This window comes from Mytilus edulis, chromosome 13 (genome assembly GCF_963676685.1).
Source record: "Mytilus edulis chromosome 13, xbMytEdul2.2, whole genome shotgun sequence".
Classification (NCBI taxonomy): Eukaryota; Metazoa; Mollusca; class Bivalvia; order Mytilida; family Mytilidae; genus Mytilus; species Mytilus edulis.
Genome location: NC_092356.1, coordinates 25,373,771 through 25,401,708, shown reverse-complemented (window position 1 = coordinate 25,401,708; position 27,938 = coordinate 25,373,771). Strand labels below are relative to the sequence as shown.

At 33.6% G+C, this 27,938-nt stretch overlaps 2 protein-coding genes across 6 annotated transcripts in view; one reads left to right on the top strand and one right to left on the bottom strand.

The window, feature by feature from the left end:
• Nucleotides 1-800: 800 nt before the first annotated feature.
• Nucleotides 801-6,350, top strand: LOC139501086 (sodium-dependent glucose transporter 1A-like). The gene is made up of 3 exons (XM_071290062.1): nucleotides 801-1,023; nucleotides 3,447-3,738; nucleotides 5,023-6,350. Exons 1-3 carry the CDS (start codon nucleotides 931-933, stop codon nucleotides 6,225-6,227), a joined length of 1,590 nt encoding a protein of 529 aa, XP_071146163.1. The 5' UTR covers nucleotides 801-930; the 3' UTR covers nucleotides 6,228-6,350.
• Nucleotides 6,351-13,220: 6,870 nt separating this feature from the next.
• Nucleotides 13,221-27,938, bottom strand: part of LOC139500012 (uncharacterized) — a 105,613-nt gene continuing 90,895 nt past the window's right edge. For all 5 annotated transcript variants that reach the window (XM_071288707.1, XM_071288706.1, XM_071288704.1 and 2 more), the window contains 5 exons: nucleotides 22,360-22,896; nucleotides 20,937-21,024; nucleotides 17,541-17,673; nucleotides 15,673-15,861; nucleotides 13,221-14,641 (listed from right to left, as the gene is read on the bottom strand). In XM_071288707.1, coding sequence (XP_071144808.1) covers nucleotides 13,940-14,641; nucleotides 15,673-15,861; nucleotides 17,541-17,673; nucleotides 20,937-21,024; nucleotides 22,360-22,861 — 1,614 coding nt within the window. In that variant the 5' untranslated portion in view covers nucleotides 22,862-22,896 and the 3' untranslated portion in view covers nucleotides 13,221-13,939. The remainder of the gene's footprint in view (nucleotides 14,642-15,672; nucleotides 15,862-17,540; nucleotides 17,674-20,936; nucleotides 21,025-22,359; nucleotides 22,897-27,938) is intronic.

Below are 27,938 nucleotides of genomic sequence, written 5' to 3'. Positions count from 1 at the left end.
TGTTGTTCTTGATTTATATGCTCTTTAGAGATCCCTTAATTTGGAAAATGAAATATTCTTTTCTGTTCTATTATATATACAGCTTTCGAATTGGGTAAACAGAAAGTATTCGAACTACCATAGCCTTATGTTATATATACGGAGTTATTTCTTAAAACATGTTATAACATAATATCTAAACGTAATAATACAGACAGACAAATTTTATTTACCCTGATACCCTGATACTTGACTTGATAAGTGTCGGACTTATGGGTTGTAGGAGTATTGGGCTGTCGGAGCAAAAAGTTGTCAGACTATTGGGTTGTCGGACTAATGGGTTGTCGGACCAATGGGCTGTCAGACTAATGGGCTGTCGGACCAATGGGCTGTCGGAATAATTACATGCCATTATTCCGACAGCCCATTGGTCCGACAGCCCATTAGTCCATGTGCTAGAACACAATGTAAGAGTCTGCAGTAAGACATGTCACCATACCTGAACTCTTTATTTTGATTCCGAGCCGACCAGCATTTGCTCTTACTCTTTACTTGGCGGAGAGGCCGCAAATGCCAATTTTAAAATCTATGGTTTGACGCGGCCGGATACAAACCCTGGGGTTCCCGCACTCGATGAGAACACGCTACCGAGAGAGCACCGAATGTATATATAAGTACAAAGAAATAACACACACAATAAGTTGTCGACATTTATTTTTACTACGGTACCTTACTTTATCAGTAATTTTAAATACAAATTACAATTTCTAGCCATTTTAAAAATAATCACCCATGCATATGAAAAACATCTTTAAGATATCAACAGTTGACGGATTACATGTAAAATGTCGTAAATATGCATGTACATGTACAAATTTGTAACGATGTTTGTAACATGCTTTATACATTATATTATTGTCAATTTCAATCAGTGCCATCAAAATTACCAGGATGAAAGAGGAGGACCAGATTAAACCATCAACGTATTCTACGTCTGAAAAAATTATCAAAACTGTAGTTCTGGTTTTAACATGGGTCATGATTGTAAGTATACTATATGATTTGTTTACTTGGAAAGAAACTGGATATACACCAATCAATCCATGCATTTACAGGAAATAAAGTGTTTGTATTGCTTTTCTTTTCTCTCTTAGTTTGTTCTTGACTTTGTGTCCCTAAAGAGCTGCTTTGTTTTCTCCATTTTAAATGCAATTCTCTATTTAGTTTCATGTAACCTGACCCAAATAGTCCCACCAGTAAAAAGGCCATGATAGATTTTCTATCACTTGGCGATTAAAAAAACAGTGTGCTACATGTACGTCGAGTGAATGTGGATGGCATATACCCTATTTATCACAGAGGTATCAACATTTTGAAATGAGGTAATAAACTGAACAGACAGATATAAAACAGATGTCACAGTAGATGAAAATGCCGTGGACAATGATGTTATGAGCGGTCCTAATTAAAATGTGATAGGGAGTGGGGCAAACACTAAATGGGTTGTCATTAAGACACATTTGAAACAGCTGTGGAAATATGTTGTTGTTTAGATGATATAACGAACACTGACGATGGAGAAGATACTTAGACACTCACAAATTAAGGCGAATGTACGTAATTGCACGCCTCTAGCGGAATACGGGATTAAAAACGTTCGTCGTTAGTTACGCAAGTTATCTCCCTTACTCCAAGAAAGGACACACGAAAAAGAATGCTAACAAACATATCTACAATATAATATAAAAATTGAGCAAACCTAACCCTAAAAGTCATACCTACCTTTGTGCTATTGTTTCAATAGATTGATGAGTCATATCCAGTTGTTAGGCATATACATGTACCATAGAATAATGGATTTATAAATGTCTCTTTTCTAACCCTTAGAAGTTCAAGTTCAATAGTTAATTATAGTCTCTTCACATACATTGTACATACAAATATAAACACAATATGACATTTATTACACAATATAAAATTTAGAATGCATGTGCCATTCTTAAAAGAACTATGAGAAACTGTTATTATATACAATATTAAAACACCAGAATAAAACATAGTTTTGTTATTTACATAAAACATAAAAGTGCAATATCACCATGCACATTCAAGGATAAAAATTGATTCATGTACATGTCCATAAAAACACAAAATTTAAAACATGTAAAAACCATTGGTACATGGAAATTATCTTTTAATAAACTTGACTGAATGCGAACGTTTGAAATAAAGTAAGGATTTCGATGCCTAATCGATAAATAAATAAGAATAGTACTGATTGACAACACAGACATTGACAAATAAGGAGGAAATAACTCATCATTGAAAGCATAAACAACACGTCATCAAAACCAGGGTCAACAAAAGTGTTCGGAAGGATGAGTAGTTTCTGGAAAACTGGTAGCACTCTGGATGTTAATCATTTCAAGCAGAAATTCGGTGATTAGAAGCATTTATTTATCATCTTGATGTTACCGAATCGAGGAAAAAGGAAGGATTGTGACAAGGAGAAGTGAATCATATCCTTTATCATTTGTGACTCGGATGGTACTAAACGGTCAAACATATTCTGATGGCGTCCTGAAAACGTTCGAATGTTGCTATTTATTGGATCTTTGATTAAAATGTCATACTAGCAACATCAATCAATCATTTTCACTTTTTAGTGGCCATTTTGAAATTTTTCGCCGTTTTGAAAACAAATTAAATGTGAAATATAACATCATGACTCACTAGAAACGTTGGATAACATTTTATATGTTTTTAAAAGATTTGGTTTGAATATTATTTGCAATATTACATGATTGTGAAATTTGGATTGATTGGCAGATATCTTGAAAATGACTGCCATATTGGATTTTTCAGAATAGGTCCATAGCTTATATTGACTAACAAATATGCATATTAATTACAATTGTGCAAAGTTTCATGCTTTTATTATCAAACCCACAGTTCTTCTCAAAATATGCACTAATCAGCTGGACTATAGTTACCATAACTTCTTATTTTCATATAATATAATCAATTATATGTCACCGTACGTCCATCAACAATGAGAAAACCCATACCGCATAATCAGCTTATAATGTGAAAAATGTGAAACAATTCAGTTAAATGAGAAAACCAACAGTCTTATTTGTTACAATATAATTTACGAAAAACAAATATGACAGAAATGAAACAACGACAACCACTGAATTACAGCATCCTAATTTGGGATAGGCGCATACAGAATGTAGCGGGTTAGACATGTGTGTGAGCGCGTAAACCTAAATAAGATTTAACTGTAAAGATCAGTTGCAAATTGCTAAACTCAATGGATTGGTACGTACATCAATAATCACAAAAAATAACTAACATATATAGAAACAATAAAAACAAAACACCGTAATCTCTTTTAAAAATTCTTGAGTGTAATTTGTTTTGTCGATAAAGCTCAAACAATGCCATATATAACATAATTTCAGGGATTGTTTACAGAAATAACTGGACCCACTCAGAAAGATCTGATAATTAAAACAGACTCAGATTATGAACTAGTATCGCGTGCAATTTCCGGTAGGAGTGTTGGATATTTTATTGGTGCAGTAATTGGTGGACCCCTTGTTGACAAACTAGGAAAGTACTGTGATTTGATGATTGCTGTTTGTTTAGATGGAGGGGCAATAGCTACAATAATAGCTCCCTATTGCACAGACATCTCCTTGCTATGGTTTCTTTTTGTCCTCGCTGGTACTTTTGAAGGCGTAATAAATATAGGTATGGATATAACAAATGATATTGTTTTTATCATTTATTTTGACATCAATTTCATGGAACATGTTTAGTGGTCACGTGTAGTTTTCTGGATTCATCAGCCTTCATCAGTAAGTACACGCGAATGGTTTGCAAAATTGGATACAAATTCATTTTGATGAGTCTTTAAGGCCTGCATCATATTGTCTAACATTTGAAGTTACGTATATATAATTAGATGTGATAATGTGACTATTACTATAACAAAATAGGTCAAAAATGGATAATTGTTGGAATGAGTACTCATTGTTTGAGGCTTTCACGCAATGTCAAGCTGACAAATAACATTAAACGTTGCCAATGTTACCGCAAATGATGCGCATTTTGACATGAAATATATCTTCAGTAGTGTTGCTCGAGTCCTAAATATTACCAATGTGTAAGATCTTATTTAACTGAAAAGATACATACGCAAAACCAGATACACATGTCTAGCATTTAGAGTCCGGCACTAGCGGGAGATACATTCTTGAATTCCAAACAAATCCTAAATTTTTACGATAAATTTAAACTTAAGAAATGTAGAATAGTTTTGTTAGCAAACAAACAATTCAGCAAAATTTCGTTTGGTAAATTTTTGATTAGAAAAGCAAATGATTTCCATCTGTTTTCACCATGCACTTACCTCAATAATCATCAAAATGATGAAGGGGGTTATAAAAATGATAAACACCAAACAGTTTTATCAGAACTGTAAAAATAAATGTTGATTGGTCTTGGCCATAAACTGTGTTAATGTTTGCAAATCTTTTTATATATTCTATTACATGATAATTCCGATCTATGATTTGTCAAATCTATCAAAACCTACTGTTTGTTATAAACAAAATCTAACAAAATTGAGAATAGAAATGGGGAATGTGCCAAAGAGACAACAACCCGACCATAGAGCAGACAACAGTAGAAGGTCACCAACAGGTCTTCAATGCAACGAGAAATGTTCGCACCCTGAGGCGTCCTCCAGCTGGCCCCTAAACAATATATATACTAGTTCAGTGATAATGAACACCATACTAAACTCCAAATGGTACACAAGAAACTAAAACTTAAAATAATACAAAACTAACAAAGACCAGAGGCTCCTGACTTGGGACAGGCGCAAAAATGCGGCGGGGTTAAACATGTTTGTGAGATCTCAACCTTCCACCTATACATCTAGCCAATGCAGAAAAGTAACGTTTATTATGAAATATATCGTTTATTATAAAAATCTATCGTTTATTATAAAATAAAAATATTTTTTTACAGCTGGACAGAAAATAATCCTTAACCTTTGGAAAGAGAAAGCTACAGGACCGTTACACGTATTACACTTCGGTTTCGGAATGGGATCCTTCATTGTTCCTCAGATTGCTAATCCGTTCTTGGCAGTTTTGGCGCCATCTGGAGGTAATAGCACAAATACAACTATGGCTCCGTCCGTTACACCGCCGTTTATAACATCAACGATTGCACCATCGTCAGAAACAGATATTTATTTGAAAGAATCCCGGATTGAATCAGCTTATTTAATTGTTGGCATTATAGTTGCGTCCTTGTCACTAGTCTTTTATATTTATCAATTTTGTTGTCGACAAATTTCTGAGAAAGAAAAAGAATCTGCTGAAAAGGAGACAGTTGTAAGAAAAATAGTAAAAGTTGTTGACCCAGCAACATGTGCAAATGGAGATCGTTGGTTTGGCGTTCAGGTCTTTGTTCTCTTATTTTTGTATTTCTTCAATGCTGTAGGGGGCGAACGATTATATGGGAAATTTATAAGAAGTTATGCAATTGACAAACATAAGTTTTCTGGAGATGATGGTTCATTAATCAACACAGAGTTTTGGATTTGTTTTGCCATAGGCAGATTTGTGGGTTTATTCACCGGTAGATTTATTCCAATTCGAGTACTTATACTGATCGAAGTTTTCGGTGCCTTAGTTACGGCGGTACTTCTTGAAATATTTGCCAGGGAAAGTGACCTTGCTTTGTGGATTTTAACAGCACCTATGGGATTTTTTGTTGCACCTCTATTCCCATCAGGTATTGGATGGGGTGACTTTCATGTTGAATTTACTGGCTCTGCTATAACGTTCGTTCTCATGGGAGGTGCTTTAGGCGGCATGTCTTACTTGTGGGTAATTGGATATCTCTATCAATATCAAGGTTACGATATGTTCCTTCATCAAATGGTAGCGTATGGTGCTATTGTTGTGTTCTTTACAATTCTCTTGACAATAGTTGGCAAGCGACATGGTGGACGATTTGAAACGAAGGGAACACGTGACAAAGATTACGAAATAGATGTCAAAGGGAGAGAGGCACGTGGTAAACAAATTGAAATTCCGAACATTATTTCAAAAGAGGACGATGATCAACATAATCCTCCAAATTACGCAGATGTTGTTTCGTACACAAATAACGTTGATATCTCATCGGAGGAAAATGACGGCTATTCTAATACATATATGTGAAATGAGACTTTACAGGCGAAGAATTTATAACTTGCCGTCTGCATTTTGAATTGTTCATATCTTATATGCAATCTGCAAACATACAAAACAATGAAATGTAGCGTAATTAAATTAGATAGAGCACATGTTTGTATGTACACTAACAAACTGGCATGATGTAAATGCATACATGTAATTAAGAATAAATTATATAGAGATGTAATGTCCCGGAAGATAAGCTAAGGCTAGCTGTAGTTCCTGAGTTAGTTGACTGTTATCCGAATACCTGTTTCGTGAATGACAATGGAAGTGTTCCAATTGTCGTAACCACAATCACGTCCTCTTTTCCTTGAATGTGACCTACATAATTAGACCAATCACTGGGTTTGTATTTACACGAGATACACAACGGGCGCCACACGTAGAGTAGATCTGCTTACCCTCTGAGAGCACCTTCAATAACCTCCAGTTTTTAATTTTTTTGTGAGTTACTTGTTGATCCGTCGTTAGTTTTCTATGTTGTGCGTATGTACACTATTGTTTGTAGTATTTCGTTTTTTGACAAGATATTTTTAGTTCTTTTTTTTTTAAATTGAGAAAGGAAATGGGGAATGTGTCAAAGCGACAACAACCCGACTATTAAGTTCTTTTTTTGTTAACTTATGCATTTTATTGTTTCTTTCATTAAATGTTAAATGCAATAAGACTCCGTCTGTAAATATAGATAAGGATAAATTAAATATGAGATAACAAGCTTAATAACTGAAATGTTGACTGTAACAAAACCCATATGGTAAGATGTATTCCCTAACAAACCATAACCATGAATACTAGTTGCAAGGGACATGTTGCTCAATGTTCAACTTTTTGTGTAGCGTTTTGTTTAATGACGCTTTTACTTTAAACATATTTTATTTAAAAAAATCATGTACATGACATACATATATAAATACAGTGATACAATATTACAAAGGGATTTGGAAACAAGGTTTCCCTTATATTAATCCGTCTCCCTGTAGAAAAAAGATAAAGGAAAATAACTGCAAATAAAAAAGTTGATTTTCTAGATGCATAGATATAGGAAGATGTGGTGTGAGTGCCAATGAGACAACTCTCCATACAAATAACAATTTAAAAAGTAAACCATTATAGGTTAAAGTACGGCCTTCAACACGGAGCCTTGGCTCACACCGAACAACAAGCTATAAAGGGCCCCAAAATTACTAGTGTAAATCCATTCAAACGGGAAAACCAACGGTCTAATCTATATAAACAAAACGAGAAACGAGAAACACGTATATATTACATAAACAAACGACAACTACTGTACATCAGATTCCTGACTTAGGACAGGTGCAAACATTTGCATGTCTTTTTTTTCATTTTTACTCGGACGGAGTATGATTTGTTGTATACTTGGTTCTTAGACAACAGCTTTTGACATTCGGCAATCCTCGGCAGAATCCGCTACTCTACATGTATGAGAGTACGGAATCGGCCGAGTTGAGACGAATACAGTTTTTGAATGGCCCATATAAATCAAATCTAGTCATGCTGGAACCAATTTCTGTTGGTGACAATTGCTGTTCTTGAACGGGGATTTATCTTTTTACGTTTAACATTTTCAAGCAAACAAACATGTTAAAGAGTTATTATAGCACGAACGGAAAGTGACATGTGGTTAATTATGATGTTTCCTGGTGTTTTGTGCACTTTTATTTATTTATTTTTTAAATAGCTATGATGGCGTTTTCAGTTTCTTTTCTACCTATAATTTTGAATGTCCCTTTGGCATATTTGACTTTTCTCCTCAGCCGCTTTCTTAATGAGTTTATTAATTTTTACATGATTGTAAATTAAAGCAGGACGAGTGCACCAACGTAAGTAAAAAAAGATAGACACAAAAAGACAAACAGTTTTTAAACTAGTCACTTTAATTGGGAGGAACCATGATTGTACACTATATTCAATTCAAAATTCAGATCTACAGAAATTTTCATAAGTGGGGGCCCGCTGACTGCCTAAGAGGGGGACCCCTATAGTCATACTTCAATAATTCCCTATATAATCAACCAAATTTTTCCAAAATAAAAGGGCTCTCTAAATCCGCTTCTTCGAATGTAACGTACATGTATGAATGGATAAAAATGTCAGTACCGCTATCAACAAAAATATGTTTTCAACGGAGATATACAAACCGACTTCCGAATCACGGTAGTCGGCTCTCCGGACTTGCCCAAAGTCAGTCGTTTGATTGCCGAGTGTATGTGCTTGGAAAAGTTGAAATACAAACATGAAAACAAACAATAAAAACTGATTCAGTTGCACTATTAGAGAAACAATCGCTGCTTCTTTTTAAATTCTTAATAACTAGTAATTCATCTCAACATGGAATTTCTGTTGCAAAACTGTTAACTTTCTCTTTAATGGTTTATGGATAATGTCTATCTCTTTATGCGAAATCTGTATATCTTAAAAGTTTTGGATTACTTCCCTTTGTACGGTGTTTTATCATTCTGCAATTGGAGGAATCACACCCAATAGCATTTGAGGTGGCACGGTAGTATTTACTGGCCCATAGGGATAATCATAGCCTTTTTAGAATTTTCACCACTTTCTAACACTGCAAAAAAATTCTACATTCACAGTTAACTGAAGTACTTTCATTTTACTATTTAGAAATGAATTTGAATATGTATCATGACCGTTTACTTTTTTTGCTATATTTAAATACCTAAGGCCACTAGTGTTTTTAGGTCTTTTATGGTGCAGTGAATACAAAATTAAATTTTTTTTTCAAAAATTCATTTTCATCTGTATGTAAAATTATTTCATATTTTTCTACACCTGATTCATCCCTCAGTTTGGGAAAGTATGTTCAGTTGATACTGTATTTTTTGTCCAATCACACTGTTTAGATACATTAACCTAAGTAGGGTACACAAAAGAGCAACCTAAATTCTGGAATGCAAATACTACCGTGCCACCTTGTCTTAATGACATAATTTATAAAATAATACATGCGAATTTTTCATTCATTTCTAATTAAACTATCTTAAAAACGCAGGACAATTTAATTACTGATATGTTTATCTAATTCACTAAATTATTAAAAAAAAAAAAGATATCAAACATGGATTAAAATGTATGAATGTAAAGGTTTTACAAAGTTTGACGGTACTATGAAATATTTAAGGAGTTGGGTATTAATGATAAAAATGTAGCCTAATAGACAGTCCCATATACGACTACTTTAACGGGTGTGACCTTGACACTCTTGGAATACAGCGAACATATAATAAGTCTCTTTAAAACTTCGATTTTTTGAAATACCAAGGGTTTTTCTACTTCGGGAATAGATTTCTTTTGCGGTCTTTTGCAAAACTTTTAAGATTTTTTAGTCCTGAATGCTCTTCAACTTTAAACTTTATTTTGCCTTTTTGACATGATGCGTCTTTAGTAGACGAAAGTCGCAAATAAAAAAAACTCAATCCTGGTATCTACATTGTATGATGAGTTTATTTACTTGTAAATACAGATATAGAATATAAAAAAATCCGTTTTCGAGAAACAGACATAAAATTTAAAACAGCGTACAAACCATTTCAGAAACATTTTTTACTTGAGGGTATGGGGTTTACAAAACCGAGGATAATGGGCAAACGAATATATAGAGAAAAATGGCATACAAATTCAAGAATACAGAAATGAAAGAAACCCCAATCTAGACTCTAATGCATGTTCTGACAACACTGTACATCAAATGTAACTTTATAATGAGCAACTTACAGTACGTATTGTGGACAAAAAGTTTAATCTATATAAAAAACGAGAAACGAGAAAAACTTATGGACCACTTCAACAAACGACATTTACTGAACATCCTATTCTTAACTTAGGACAGGCGCAAACAAATGCAGTGGATTGAAATGTTTTGATATTTACCAACCTACTGTACACCCTTATCTGAAATGATAGTGTAACATCACTTCATAGACAGACACACTATAAAATATGTGTGTATTAAATTTACCTTTGATGATTTTATATATATATGATTAGTTGATGAAGGATCGATGCCAATAAACAAATAAGTATCTCAGAAAGAAACCTCGATCGGATATATAAGAGACTAACACGAAAATGGCAAATAAAGTAAAAGGCATTTCATCCTTCAATGTTTGTGTTTTTGGACAATAAAGTAAAGTTACAAGCTACTATCTACATTAAAGTACCCATGCAGCAGCAGTAAAAAGAAGATATGTTTCAGAAAAGGAATCATTTGCCGAGTAAACTGCCAGTTCAAAGTCCGAAAAAAGGAACATGGAAGTCATTCTTCTTCTGATTGGCGCAATCGTATGTTTTATTTTTGGCGCAAATGATACCATATAATTTTAAAACAGGTGGCGCAAAGTTTAACGTAGCATTGGAGAAAAAAAGTTGTGGCGCAAAAGGACGCATTTTTGGATCAAACGGATTTATCACAAAGTAAGAATATGCATCAACTGAATTTGTTTGTTGGTTAAAATAAAGGTGGAAGAACTAATAGTATATGACATTCAAAATTCATCAATCGAAAGAAAAAAAAATCACAACACTATGAATGATGAAAGAAACGAATAAAGAAGAACCAGTTCACAGAACTCTATATAGAAGACTGAGTAATACAAACCCCACCAAAAAATCGTAGGTCGTCTTAGGGGCTTCGGTTAAGGGGCTTCGTCTTAGTGGCTTCGGTTAAGGGGCTTCGTCTTAGGGGCTTCGGTTAAGCAGTTCTTGCTCACCATGTGAAACTCGTTAAAATACAGTTTGAAGTGTTGCACGAGTAGCCTTCACCAGTTGCAGTTTTGTTTTAATTCTCGTTTTTGCAATGCCGTCTGCATATTGTTTGTGTGATAAACTCCTACATGATGTTAGTTTTATGCCTTCCTCTTACAAAAACAAACTCAAAATAAAATAAACAATTTTTAAGGTATACTCTTTGTTATATGTAAATCAAGAAAGAAAAGATAACAAGAAGACAGATACATACAATTTTTCGCTACATTGAAGACCTGTTGGGGACCTTCTGCTGTTGTTTTTTTCTATGGTCGGGTTGTTGTCTCTTTGGCACATTCCCCATTTCCATTCTCAATTTTATTACCATTGTCTTAAGGAACAAGAGCGAAAAAACAAATGACGTTTCACAAAACACAACATATAAAACAAAAAAAATGACCAACGTAACCAAATCATAACATATAAAAAAGAAGATGTGGTATGATTGCCAATGCGACAACTCTCCACAAGATACCAAATGACACAAAAATAAACAACTATAGGTCACCGTACGGCCTTCAATAATGAGCAAATCTCCTACCGCATAGTTAGCTATAAAAGGCCCCGAAATGACAATGTAAAACAATTCAAACGAGAAAACTATAACGGCCTAATTTATGTATACAGCATGGATGAACTCATGTGCTCCAGAAGGGCCATCAGTTTCTGTTAATATAAAATGAAGAAGTATCTGAAATATTTGTGAAAAAGGAAGCAAAATGTAAAATAAACTACATGATAAATAAATTGTAGATACTACTAAATAAAATTGAGAATGGAAATGGGGAATGTGTCAAAGAGACAACAACCCGACCATAGAGAAGACAACAGCAAAGGTCACTAACAGGTCTTCAATGCAGCGAGAAATTCCCGCACCCGGAGGCGTCCTTCAGCTGGCCCCTAAACAAATATATATACTAGTTCAGTGATAATGAACGTCATACTAAACTCCAAATTGTACACAAGAAACTAAAATTAAAAATAATACAAGACTACTGTTTATTTGCACGTTATCAGATGACATTTTCACAGAATATGTATTACCAAATAAAACACAATTGATTGTCTTAACGGGGTTACTTTTAAAATCAGGGACACTCGACAAGATTCCATCAGCTTAATTATATATTTGAACAACAAACAACTACAAAAAGGTTGCACATCGTCTAAATTATCTATTTGCTCAATATATTTTATAGATTCCACTGCAACTGTTTGTCGTATATTTGGTAGTGCCACTGGATATTACTTCTAAATCGCTTATCAGATCATTGATGCGGAACCGTATCTCATAGGTCGTTATGCTAATTTTTTTTTAACTATTTGCGAACCATAAAAAAAATAACATAAGGACCTATGAGCAACAGTTCCGCAGCTAATCAGATCATTGATGCATATCAGAAGATGTGCCAAAGCATTTAGTTTTTCTCCTTTTATCTTTTCAAACAAATTGGTCTATTTCATTTGCTATATATATTTTATAATAAGTTCAATATCAAAGGTATCAGGCTTATAATTCGATACGCCAGACTCGCGTTTCGTCTACATAAGACTCATCAGTGAAGCTCGGATCAAATTAATATGGAAACATTGGTAAAATGAATATATGTTTAAAAAAGGAAAACAAGCCGTATCTTTCTGAATTTACAATTTAGCTGACATCGGAAAATTTCTTTCATATTTATAGATTCACACCATTTGATTTAAGAAACTTGTAAGAAATGAAGGAAAAATAGAATCCGGTCTGACGATTTCATTGCTGTATGTGTTTTTTTGTTTATTTTTTTTTATCTTCATTGGCTTGAGGTATAGTGAGAGGGTTGAGATCTCACAAAACATGTTTGCGCATGTCCCAAGTAAGAAGCCTCTGCCCTTTGTTAGTCTTGTATGGTTTTTATACTTATGTCATTTACCTATCTCGGAGTTAAGCATGACGTCCATTATCACTGAACTTGTTTAGCGGGCAGATGAAGCAAGCATCCAGGTGAGGGATTTTCTCGCTGTGTTGAAGACCAATTGGTGACTTTCGGTTGTTTATTGCTTTGTGGTTGGATTGTTGTCTCTTTGAAACATTTCCCAATTCCATATTCATCTTTTAAAAATAAAATGACTGCCACTCGAACGGATTTGTTTTTCGTCCTTTAGTTATAGGACACAATCAAGCAGTTGCTTCTGGGTTAAACAATAAAATGTGAATACAAACAACTTAAGTGCAAACCTTTAAAATTCGTAACAACATAAACAATGTGTAAACACCTATGAATGAAGTAATGTAAATTCGTTGGAAATAATCAGAGTTTACACAGTCACACACGTTAACAAAAATATTAAAATGCACTAAAACCGGTTGCTAAAAAGTCTCTTAAACCGGATATTACAAAATAATTGAAACCGATTGTTGCAAAAAGATTGACACCGGATGTTAAAAATGATTGAAACAAACCGGATGTTAACACTAACAAAATAAGATGGAAGTCATAATATATGGTTGTACATGCTTATACTGAAATAAAGTTAACATTAATAAACCAATACATATAATGCATTGGAATGTTTTGAGTAAGTCAATTTTAGATCTTTCCAAAAGATATAAGTACAATAAATACTTTAAAAGAATCTCTTACTGGATGTTCGTTTTAACTCACAAGCATGTCTTTCAGACACGGAGCGCTCAATTAAATGATTGTGAATGAAAGTTGAACCTTAAATAAAAATCCGAATTACATTTTACCTGCCCTTTAAGATTTTTTATAACAGTTAATCAAATAAATAAACGGCAATTGTATAACATTTGAACCCTTTAAAAACAACAAGGTAATATATATCATGGTGCGCCTTTTTCAGTTTCTCATTGAAAAGGCGACTTTATAAATAGATGAATACATGGTATATGAGTAAGTGTTAAATGTTTTTGTTTAATATGCATCACTGTCAATTGAACTAGTATGTTGCAAAGTTCTACCTTGTCTTTGTAACTTATGGCGTTGTTCGTATTGGTCTAGGCTAATCACATTATGTGTGTCTTTTAAAGATGGCCGAGCACCATGGTCATTTTTATCTGCTTGCATTTTATCATTGAAAGCATTTCTCATTTCGTCTCTTTCAAACGACGTTGCATTATTTTCATTAAAATGTGTGTTAAAATTTAATGTTTTTCCATTTGTATCTGCGTTCACGGGATCGTTTTCTATTATAGTTTCATGTTCAAACATTTCTTCGTGTTGTCCTTGTGCGCAATAGCCGACATTTCCATATCCTCCATTATCTGAATATTCAACCTGGTTGCCATAACAGTATGATGGATTGTGGGAAGTTAAACTATCGTCTGATTGGGTTAGTCCAACAGTTATAGAATGTGATTCCGCTATAGACGCTGGTAAAATGTCGTTAGTCTCCTCCTGGCTTGCACAACTTAACTTTAAATCATCTCCTCCAATATGATTGCTGTCAATTTCATTATCTTGAACATTTATAACTACTACGGAATTTTCTTCTTTGTCCTTAGTATCGAATGTGGAAACGTCTTCAATCGATTTTTTATCTAAGGGTTTAACAATATCTGTTTCATTTTTCTCCGATGATGGTTCGTCGGAATCTTGATTCTTTTCTCCGGATTTCTAAAACATGTTTTAAACGTAAATTTAAAAGAGCAAATTGAAAAAAAAAACATGTAATTAGAAAATTAAATGCACATGCTGGAAAATTTGATAACCAAGTTTACCGAAACTTGTGTTAATGTATCAACGTTAATTTAAGTCATGGTCATGTTATAGATTTTTTACCTTTTATTTCTGTATGATATAATTCGGAAATTGGTCTTCATGTATTTCCCTTACTGAATTGACATTTCAAATGTCTGTCTGTCTGGTCTTTTAAACACACAGAAATGATATTTTTTTAAATAAACAATACTTGCTGGTTTAGTGTCAGTTATTTGATTTTCATGGTAAAAATGTTTGCACTTTTTAAGTCCATTGCTTGGTCTTTGTTTGTTTGTTTGTTTGTTTGTTGGTCCTTAACAGCTCTTCAGTGATAGATGTTTTTAGCGATATATGAAGCACGAGAACCTAGAGGGAACCACCGACATTCGACCGAAAAACTAGCAATCCATGTCTATAACTACAGGAGTCGAAAATTAGCTGGATTCCAATTCATAATCTTATAAGAACACAATAGATAAAAAAAACTACCAGTTCAATCATTATACCAGTCCAATCAAAATAACATTAACAGCATTGTGTTGTTAGGTTATTCCCCTATTAGTCTAAGACCTATGATGGGTTAAATCAAAAGTTAAGCCTATCGAAACATCTGCGATGATTGTGTAAAACTGATAAAAATCAAATAATATACATTTGTGCAACTAATTCGTACCGATGTTTATGTTTATAAGTGGTCAAGTGACGTATAATATCGGTTTTTTTTCTGAAAGGGACTTTCTGAATTTTAATATTGATAAAAAATATATTCAAAAAAGACGAGATAAAACATTAATAGACAAAACATTTTTAAGATTCCAAATTAATTTTGATGAATTTGAATTATTTTCTCGTCAGCGGAGCTATAAACTTAACATTATACAGTTCGTCATCTTTGTCACAAGGAATTATAAAGGCATGCACGCGCATCAATTTATAAAAATATTTACCTGACTATTGTTGTCTGCCTCTTCATCAATAAATTGTATAAAGCTGCGAGAGTCTGCAGGAGTACTGGCGGCTGTAGATGGCGCTGTCACTATAAGGCGTGGTGTAGTATCAAGTAATAGTGGCTCACGACAGGCACTTGGTGATTGGCTGTTAGGAAATATGCTACCATCTTTGTCGAGAAGACTGTTCTAGAAAATAGCACAATTCATAAAACAGCTATCAAATAATGTCATAATGATAAGTTTGTTTTTTTCTCACAAATTAAGAATGTATGCTACTAGGTTTCAAAATAACAAGCTTTGAAAAAGATTGTTGAAAATTGAAATGTTATAGGCCTAAGTAAAAGGACATAAAAAAGGAGGGGAAAAAATAGGACGTGTTCGTGTATTCTTTGTGGGATATGATCGTTTGAAATTTGGCGGGAAATGATTCTCTCTGTATTTTTCGTACATTTAACATTGATACCTTTTTTCTTTGAAAGACAAAACATTACGGATTTTAGAAGATATTCAAAAATGATTTTATTTTAACTGTATGTTATAGCATTGTGAAAAGAAAAACAGGGATTAGCAGGCATAATTTGTATTGACACAAAATGAATAAAACTAGAGTATTCTGAATAACTGCTAAAGTCTAAAACAAGAATAGCAAACATCCTTAACAACACTTATCAATAGGTGTTCATAGTATACGTGAACGTACAGAATTATTTAGTGCTTTTCTTATAACCTTATTCTTTCTCTATTTTTTGGTTTTAATATTTGCCGTATATTTTTTTTGTTTTGTTATTTTCATTTGCTATCATCGATTAAAACGAATACATTAGATGAAAATTGACCACCATGATAGAAATGACAAGAAAATAGGTAGTTTGGATAGTTCGAAAATATACAGCATTAAAGTAATTTCAACCGAAAGATTCGCTAAATAAAGATTAAATATATAGAAATACCAACAGGTCACAGACCACAATTAATTTCGTTATCACTTCTTTATAATGTTGCTTTCACGTTTAAAAATAACCTGCAATTTGCTAATTTTTTGGTACATGTATGTGTTATGTACAGTTCAAGTTTCACGTTATATCCAACTTTTAGGACAATCCCATAATTCTGCGGAGGTCATTAATTTAGCCAAAACACATCCATGCTGGTACGGACAAGTCAAAAGATGTTCCAAAAACTACAAATGTTACTTTTGCAACTATTGAATTATAGTTAAATTAATACATCTAAAAATCTATTTACACTCTCTTCTTTCATTTGCACCCTATAAAAACTAAGAAATAAATCAGGAAGGCAGAGAATAAAATAACGAAAAGCGGGGTCATTAACTAAGGGAGCTCGCTTCTCAGTTTCAAAATAATTAAAGTTTCAAAACATAGTTTACATTGATAGGGGATTAATAAAGGAATCAACAAAGCCAAAAAAATATATATGTGCTTGTTTTCGATATATATGCCATTGAAATTTTGGCGGGAAAATATTCTCTCTTGACTTTTCATAGCTTTATTATTGACAAGTTTAAGTTTTCAAAAACTATTAAAAATAATTAAAATTTTATAATACTTTTATAATACTTTTATAGATTCCTTATCATTATACATGTAAAAGATTTATAAAAAGAAAAATGGGGGTCAATGGGCAAATTTTGTTAAGGCATTCAAATGGATATACCAGAGGATTCCGAAAATCTATCAAAAAATCCCAAAACATGACAAGCGAACTTCATCAATTGTGGTTTTGGGTCAACAAGTTATTGTTCAGATATACAAATTCAATCAATTTTACATGCACATTAAACCATAAAAACATCATACATATAATTGATTAAAACCTATCATTTCTTCTAAAAACCAAACTATTACCTGTTGACTATGTGTTGCAGAAGACTTTCGAGAATGTCCTTCAAGAGAGTTAGGGCCCTTTGCTAAAGGAAGTCGATAATTGTTAGATCGTCTACTGGTTTGCTGGTCTTCTCGAATTCTTTTCATACAATTTCTTAAAGAAGCAATTTCAAAATTTATACATATCGTCTACTGAAAGGAGCTTTACGACAGAGAAATCAGAAAAATGTGGAAACAGAGATGTGTATATATGTCTCTGGTGGAAGAACTGTTTTCATCTCCCCAGATCTTTTTTGTTGTTGGTTTTTATCTATTTATATTTGTTTGTTTATGATAGCATGTTGTTCATCTTAATATGAACTTTACCAACATTGAATCATACCAAGATATTTCAACTACACTCCATCAGGGGATATTTTTCTTTTTGTCACCTGCAATTAGCCAATTATTGTACAAAAGACAGGACTGGTATAACCATAATGCTTTGCTTTATTCCCATGTTGAGGACACGGTATTGTGAATATTTCATTCAGTTAATGTTCGAACTACAAATTATTTGTACTCGCTATGAAACAGGAGAAAAGTCGGCGAGTCTATTTTTTCGTCTTGTTTCCAAAGGTCGTACAAATACATTTTATATTTTCCGTCGACATTGTACATGTATTATATTGTGTATGACTTGCTTAATCCTGAAATTTGGAAATACATACATATAAAGTATTTTTGAACTTATTTATACATTTTAGACCTATATTCATAATGCATGTAGAGTAAGACTTTGGTTGGCTTACTTGCTTTGGTTGTTTAAACGTTTGCTCAAACACTGTAATTTAGATTGACACATCTGCAAACAATAGAGATAGGCATAGTTAAACCTGCATATATTATACATACATGTATATGTGATTGTTTGGACGTCATTCCATTACGATTGTAACAAAGCAAGCAAGTTGACCAAAGTCTTACTTTATGCGGGGTTCACACATTGCCGATTATTGCTCCCGTTTGAGATCAGACAGCGATACGACACGAAAAGTGAAAAAGTCGGATTAGTATCCTCAATTATCTGGAATGTCCTATTATTGTCTGAACGCAGTCGTTTTAGTTCGTAACAGATTCCTACTAATCGGGAATGGTCCGAATAGTTCGGCAAAGCACCCCGACAGTTAGGTGCGTCCCGTAACATTCGGGGAAACTCAGCCGATTTTGTCTAGTCGGATTACAATCGTGCCTATGTCGTGACAGATTCTGCTGTATCGGATCGAATTCCTAACAATGTTCTGTGTATTCGGGACGGTGTCCTGTGGAACGGGAATGATCTGGAGAAGTCCCGACAATAACAGAATACAATACGACTGAGACCAGACAAAGCCGTTTGCAATGCGATAGAGCGGACCGTGATAGGATTACGTTCCGACAGTACCTGATCATCCCGATTATGCCGACAGTTTTTGAACGGATAACTTCCGTCAGCGTCGGTTCACTGTCTTGTCACTATCTGATCTCTGTCGGATTACATTCGGTAGAATCGGGACGCAGTCGTGACAGACTCGGTCGAATTTTACCTGGCGAAAGATACAAATCGAATTTCCATCCACGATTCACAGGATCTTAATCAGACTTTTGACAAATTTTAATCGGGAATGGTCCTGTCAAGGACGGCAGTAAACATCGTGAATGTGTGAACCCAGCTTAAAATATACATTTGAAAATTAGCTCTAACAATCCTTACAAATCTTTTGTCTGCCAGCTTATCGTATACAAACAACATGTATTAAAATGTCTCTTTTAGGATTAATTTTCTTTTCAACGAATGAATTATATCTGGATATTTAGCTATTGTCAGTTGATTACAAAAATGTCCGTTATTTCAATATGTAATCAACGCTGTAATATGAAAAGTACAGTTTTGTATAATATAAGTTATACGGTTCGCTACTGACCCAATACGGATCCATAGAGGGTTAGTAAAATCCATAGGGGGTGAGGCCGGAGGCCGAGTCCCCTATGAATTTTATTCACCCTTTATGGATCCGTAGGGGGGGCAGTAGTTAACCGGATAACGAATTTATCGGACGCTGGACTTTTTCTGCGGCGTTTTGTTGAAAAATAAACAATGAAACACAACAACATTAAAAGATTACGTCGCCATTAACGCGTCATGAACCCCATATGAAACTTACTAACCCCATACGGTCTCATAGGGGGTCACCACGTGACGGCGTTTAACCAATCAGAACGTGATAATTCATCTGTGGTCCGATAATTGCAATATAGATTCAGTGTTGAAATTAAACCAACCCAAACTTATCAGTAGTCAGTTCTTTTGTATTTACATATCAAAATGAGTATAGAGAATTTACATTATGGATTGCTGAAATTAGTTTCTCATGACAACAAAATGCCTAGTGTCTACTGCAGTAGTGTAAAATTAATTAACGCCTCGAAAGTTATTATTAGCATAATATGTCACTCTAGTCATAAACCTGACAATTGTTTATAACATAATGGAGATTGCGATTCAATGGCTGCTTGTTAAATAACATTATTCAATAAATTCAGTCTGTTTAAAAGATGTCGTTTTACTTAGAAGTTTTATAGTCACCGTCATCGACATTATTGTTGGTTACTAATTTAATCCTGAGACTTAGCATATATATAATTTAATTTTGGATGTAACGGGTGTTCTGATTGCATGGCTGCCGTTATTTTGTTATGAGCCCATAGACATAATTTAGTCATGTGGACGTGACGTCATCGACGTTTTTTCATGGTTTTCTACGGTTTAAAATGGAATTAGAATTAACTTATAAGAAATGACTGTAATATTTTTTCTGCCTATTTGAAATAACATAAAAAATGTGGGGCACACTGTTAAATAACCCGCTACGCACGTTATTCAGTGTGCACCAAATTTTTTATGTTATTTCTTCATAGACAGAAAAAATATTACAGTCATTCCTTAAATAAAAAAAAATTATATTAACAAGTGACAAGTAACAAACTCTCTTCTTTTTTTTTATCACGTTTTAAACCAATCACAATATTGGTTTGGTGTATGCTTTTTGAAATATTACCAAGAATGCTTCTCGTTTGAATTGTTTTACATTGTCTTATCAGGGCCTTTTAGAGCTGACTATGCGGTATGGGCTTTGAAGGCCGTACGGTGACCTAACGTTGTTAATGTCTGTGTCATTTTGGTCTTTTGTGGATAGTTGTATCATTGGCAGTCATATCACATCTTCTTTTTTATATTACTGTGTATTCTGAAACGGCGAATTCAAAAATACGTACCTATCGGTTGAGAATATTGATAGTTTTGTGGTGTGATATTTGCGTGTTGGTTTTATTAAGGTACAAAATGCATCATTCCTTACACTCTTTTTAACAAACAAAAAAATATGAAACATAAAATACCTTATTCTCAATGCAGCTGCTAATATGAAAAATGTTCCAACGACGGCAGAACAAGTTGCTATCACAACGACTTGTGTATGGCTCAAACCTAAAAAAGAAATAATTTAAAAGTAATTTCAGTTTTCATTTGTATTATTAAAATTCCTTACAATTCTGAAAGTGAAATACAATATTTTTTAATATTATTCATAATATGTAAAAAAGAAGATGTGGTATGATTGCCAATGAGACAACTGTCCACAAGAGACCAAAATGACACAGATATTAACAACTATAGGTCACCGTACGGCCTTCAACAATGAGCAAAGCCCATACCGCATTGTCAGCTATAAAAGGCCCCGATAAGACAATGTAAAACAATTCAAACGAGAAAAACTAACGGCCTTATTTATAATTTTTTTTTAACAAAAACAAATATGTAACACATAAACAAACGACAACCACTGAATTACAGGCTCCTGACTTGGGACAGGCACATACTTAAATAATGTGGCGGGGTTAAACATGTAAGCGGGATCCCAACCCTCCCTTAACCTGGGACAGTGGTATAACAGTACAACATAAGAACGAACTATACAAATCAGTTGAAAAAGGCTTAACACATCAGATGGACAAAAATACAAGTGGACGTGGCCGGGTACTTGTACATCCCGACAAAAAAAAAGACAGTAGGAACAAATCTGAGAGTACTCGCAGTTATCTTACTGCTAGTTCAAAGCCACTAACAACTAATAAAACAAATCATGCATCTAAGACTAAACTATCAATTCGTACACATCCAACATCCAATGGATTTAGTGTAAAGACATCATAAACAGCCAGAGAAAAACATGACCTTGTGCAATGCCAAGTTACAGGTATCGACAGATTGTAGATCTATGAATGTGTATATGTATATAACATACTAGTAATATTTAGTTTGCTTTTAGCAATACGTTTCGAAATAGACATTGTTCTAGATAATTGAGCTTAGTTTGTCGAACATAGTCAAAACCACGATACTGTAATTTTATTATTTTATTATTTTGAGATTTATTTTTAATTGGTCACTGTGTCTCAAACCTTATGTATAAGTCTTTTTTTTTTGTATTTAATTTGATTTATTTAAACTCTACAATTGTGTATATCTCAGAGGGAAAAATGATCTCGTTTATCTGCTTTGCTAGACTATCCTGGTCCTAATATTAAGTACCAGGTCTAACGGGAATAGTTCCCTACTTGCAGGGAAAAGGTAACAACATGTATGAAGATAAGATGCAAGAAACATATCCCGTACCAATGAAAATTTGTTATTTCTTGACAAAAAACTAAATTACATGTATAAAGAACAAAAAATATGTTAGGCGATACTTTATTTTTTTATACCAGCCTTCACAAACTAAAAAATACACGAATACAAAAGATTTTAATGAAATTAACATACCTGATGAATCTCCATCATTTATGCTCGTTGCTAGGGCAACAGTATCATTTCCATTATTGGTATCATTTTCAATATGTGATTGTCTCCCTTGAGCATGATAGGTTACACTTCCAGTGGTGCACATTGTTGCGTCAATCGACGTTTGATCTGGTATATTTCCAGTTTTGAAATTTTCCTGAAAATGGAATGTGACACTGAAAGTCTGAGAATTTGAGTTTTGATCTTTTTGTCCAAATGTCTGTCCTACTTTCAATAATGAATAGCAAGAGGTATCACGTGGTATAAGAATATTGAGCGCCTCTAGTTTATCGACAAGGTCATTAAATAGTGCACAGTTTTGTAGATTCGATTTTGTTACATTAACTTCCTCGTCCTTTCGTCCTGTTTGTTTGAAGAATGTCGGACAATTAGAAGATGCCGTGACCACTAATTGAATATATCCAACTACCACTAAGAATATCCAGTAATTATTGGTAACAAACAATTTGTATTTGAAGTCCATTTCTGATGCTGTGTTGAATAGCCGATCGTAATAACCTGAAATTGGACAAAATAAGCATGATATGCTTATACTGTAAATTATATAAAATATTTTGCTGTTACAAAACAGCAAATCTCTTTAAAAGGCAAATACTGTGTTTAAGCTTTGCTTTCAATGATCCGTGTTACTTTCTTAACTGATCATTATTACATCAGCCAATCGTGAAATTTCAGTCTGCAAACTGGTCAGGTGTGTATTTATCCGTCAAAACCAAAAGATTCAGAAAGCCTATAACACAGAAAGTAGAATGGGACGTGTTTAGATCCGTGTAAGCAGAGCTTGGACACATGAAATATTTTAAAGGTAGATTGGTAACCAACACAAATAACATTGTGTGGTCTAGAGATAACCAACTCCACACTTTCAACCTGAATAATATACTTCGTTACGTTGCAGCCGACATTTCAAACCGACTACTAGTAATTGTTAACGTTGTTAAGTAGGTTATATTATTCCTCAAAATTGAACAACTAATTTTCCTTGGAAATGTACCAAGATGAATAGGTTAATAAGACTAATCGAAAACATTCGAGCTGTATACCTCTCCAACTTAACGATCAAGTATATAACTTAAGAAACATCATAAAATATGAAAACGGTAATTAAAACGTGATAATTAACATTAGTATTCAAAGTTATAGGCATAACGCTTTGCTCAATAAACTATTCATTACAAGGTTGATCCTTCAGACAACGAACTAAGAAACCTGCAGATGACAATCGATCATGTTTTTTGCGAAACGAATCTAAGACACAAAAATAAATCATCTTGACATATTTGAATTTTTAGTTGAAAAAAATCTTTTTTGTTGTCGTTTAAACAGAACTGTAAATAAATACGATAGTTAAAGCGTTTTTGCTTTACTTGTAATCTTTAAACTATAAAAGTATACAAAGCTCATTCAGTAAAATCTCCAATACAAAGCAGATCAAATTTGCGATCAATTTAGATTTTCTTTTATAAAAGATGGAAATTGTATTGTATTCTGACAACAATATATATGCAATATGCACGAAAAACCTCTGGGACCAATTATTGGTAAATTGAAAATCTATACTTCTGACTAATCTTGAATAAATTATTATATTTTTCGTCTATTTTGTCAGTTGTACAAATGGTTATGGATGAAGCAAAAGCTTAATCAATTGCGTACGTTACGAACATGCATGGACACTATGCATAGAGAGAGAGAGAGAGAGAGAGAGAGAGAGAGAGAGAGAGAGAGAGAGAGAGAGAGAGAGAGAGAGAGAGAGAGAGAGAGAGAGAGAGAGAGAGAGAGAGAGAGAGAGAGAGAGAGAGAATGTAGAGCATATCCTTTAATACTTGTTTTGTTTGCTACTTGTAGCCATTTAGGAACCGTCTTGAAGTAGGAAAATGCCTACAAATCGTCAATGGCGTCATGGGTTTAACAAATTCAGTTGTTGCTCTTATTACAAATTTGGATCCCTTAAAATGCTTTACAAAACTTTAAATTTTGAAAAACTTAGGCTTTTCTACTTTAAAAATTGAACCCCTTGGCTGTATTTGGCAAAACTTGTAGGAATTTCTAGTCCTGAATGCTCTCCAACGTCGTACTTTATTTTGCCATTTTAACTGTTTTAGATTCGAACATCACTGGTGGGTCTTTTGTAGACGAAACGTGCGGTTAGTGCAAATACAAAATTTCAATCCTGGTATCTTTGATATGTATGAAGTTTTCACAATGTCTCGAGGGTACAAAAGAAAAAGTGTATTTAAAAGAATAAGGATTTCGTATTATTTAATAGGACAACCATCCGCAATAGTCCGATATGACTTATATGTACTGAAAGAAACTTAGATCACCATTCTGCACTGAGCTATACCATATCGCATAGGGAATCAACACAGACTTGTTTTAGAAATTCACAATTGTCATTAAATCAACCAACGTAATTCGGGATTCAAATGTGTTGAAAGAGTAAGTTAAGTTTCTGAGAACGATGGCAAAATCATAATATGCAATTTCATTTTGATAAAATAGTAATGGCGTCGTGTAATATGAGTTAATTTGTTATTCATTCGAATTTTAAAAAAAGTATTGACAATTCCATGTAAAAGCTGTTAATAATTCACAATTCAGTAATGAAATTGTGGCAATATGTCAATATTGTCAGAAAATGAAAATTGACATATCAAGTGTAGTCAAGGGAAATTCACGTATATATGTATATAATATGTAGCAATGGTTTGTTTTTGAGTCGGAGGGTTAAAAAAACTCACCGAATAATCGACGTAAAATAAAGACAAGACCCTTAGCAAATTGCATCAATGGTAAGACGACAACATTGGGCAATAATATTGGAATGATTATTAAAACAGACAACGATTTGAAAGAATTTCCTATTTATCAGTCTATTTCCATGTAAATTGCCACTTGGAGACATAGATGAACTATCGTACTTTTGATCTGAGTCCCTAGGCATTCGTCTCAACTATTGTATTTGTAAAATAAGTAGTCGTGCGCAATATTTGTACATGTTTAATTTCAAAATGTCATTCGTGCAAATTACAATTTTATCATTATAGGGAAATGTTATAATTATCATGATTATAATTATGAAATATAGAAATTCTTATACAGTATACTCAATTAAACATGACAGTGGCAGTTATATGCCGGGGATATCATTAGTATATTTAGACGACAACCACATCTCTGGTTGAAGATTCCACTGTACTCTAGCAGCTCTCTATGGTAGCTCCAAAATACGGAGGGATATACGTACATTACAGTCATTTATACATTTTGGTTGGTAAGTGAGTTTCAACCAAAGCTTTATGTGAACAAATTTTTTTGACAGCCTTTTGAATTTCCGATCTGCATCAGTATTTCTTGCTTTTAGTATCAGGATCAAATTGACAAGAGATCTTAGCCTGGAGACAAGAACAGGTGTGGAGTACATGGTATCGAGACAGCAACAAAACAACACAAATTGTAAAAGACAACATTATTATAGTTATTTTAATGTTGTTACATCAGTATCGAGTTACTGGCTGTTATTCGGTTGTTACCTCTCCGGGACCTGAAGGCAACTGACGTTTCTTATGTCTAGACTTGTAAAAATTTAATATTGGCTGGAAAATGACAAGGAAAAAATTAAACCACTTTCATGTCATATACAAATTTCTCAGAAAAAGAAGTATGCATCTCAAATATTCAACGACAATTTAGAAAAGGACAAGGTTTCTGCTTTTAATACACATCTCGATGAAAAAAAATAAAAATAGACGAGAATATTAGATTAATTTCAAGTTAATCATTCTAGATGTTCAATTCTTACAGCTCTATTGGCATGGCTTAGTAATTGTACACATGACCTTTGCTTGCTTCGCATTCATCATCGAACCGGATAAATATCCTTTGATAAATGTAAGTTAATCAACAATTTAGTTGCCATGGTTATTCTTTATTGTTATGCATTGCAGTAAGGCAGACCAAATTATTTTAATGAGAAGTATTTCCTTACTTAGGTCGGGAGAATAAAGGGAGACTTTCTTTGAACGTATTATATTCTTAGTTATATTATCCGTAGTATCGTCTGCTGTAGGTTGTTCCCCTCCGTACAACATTCAGTATGCCTTCGGAATATACAAATATTAATGTCAATAATTTCAATCACGACCGGGAAACAGACTACGTCTGCTGCAGCATGTGACGTGAATCATTATCCGTACTATCGTGATCTTCGGTATGTCACGTATAGAATTCTGAATGATTAGTTTACAACCGGAAATGCGTATTACGACAAACATATTTGTCAATATGCTTTGAAAATAGATTTATCAATTTGATCTTTTTGGTACTTTCAACATTATAATTGGTCATGTTTTTCTTCAGTGCAAAAGAGTCAGTATATACACGTAGGATGATAGGAGAACTTGTTACTGTTACAGTGATTGCAAATAAAGTTATCTAAATAAATGAAAGTTCTCATTTTTTTATATATACCATTTCATCCCAGTCAATCTTAAAGTTTTTCAGGCTTTGTTCAAAATCCGCAGGATTAAAATATGTTGTTGACGTACAAACCCCATAATGGTGTATTCTGAATATGTAACCGAATTTTAAAATCCCGAAAAAGGCTGGAAACTGCATGCTTACGAGATCTGTGCAAATTTCGCGTAACTATAGTGAAAATAGATAAGAGCGTATTTTAACCAAAACCAAAATGCTAATGAAAGTAAATGTATATTTTCTTAGGATTGATTGATTGATTGTTTGATTTGTTGGTTGCTGAACGTCCAGTGGCAAATATTTCATGCATATTCAGGACGAGAACAAGTTCACAAATATAAAATACAATAGGTAGGTCTTGTCACAATATAGGCCATCTGGGATGATGGTTGGGGAAATGTGGACTGCCACTGGAAAATGAGGGTATATTGGAAAGGGACAGAAATTTTGCCCCTCAAAGAGTTGTTGCAAGGGTTCTTAACGTGCAAAGAGAGTGGCACTGTCTTTACACGAGGCATCGGATTTAACGTCCCCAATCTGACCGGACGTGACTGCGAACTTGATACATCCCGCACAGCCAAACGGTCTCCCCACTTCGGCAAGCGTTTTACTGCCGGTCGGAAGAAGACCAAGTGACCATATTTCTATTCCCCAGTCACCCTTGGGGTAATTTATTAGGACACAATCAGGGACAATTCTGTTCATGTTGGTTTAGAATGATCTTAATACGAATTTTATAGAATGGTCGTCAACCACAATGCTTACAGTGGTAGAGATTAATTTGCTGAATTCGTTTAAATTGATGGACAACTTACAAATGTACATTTGAATTACAATAAGGTCAATATAATAGTTATCTTGGTTAAGAAACGGAGTTGTTCAATAACTTTTAATGAAAGAACGTACATATACATTATCATCAAAAAGAAAAAAATGCAATCTAGTTAACAGTCTGTGGGATACAAATGGTACTAGAACGTTAATTACATTCTAATCATTAACAATTTGAGGTTTTCTAAACTCTCCAGTTTCAATGCAATAACTTAATAATGACCAAAACC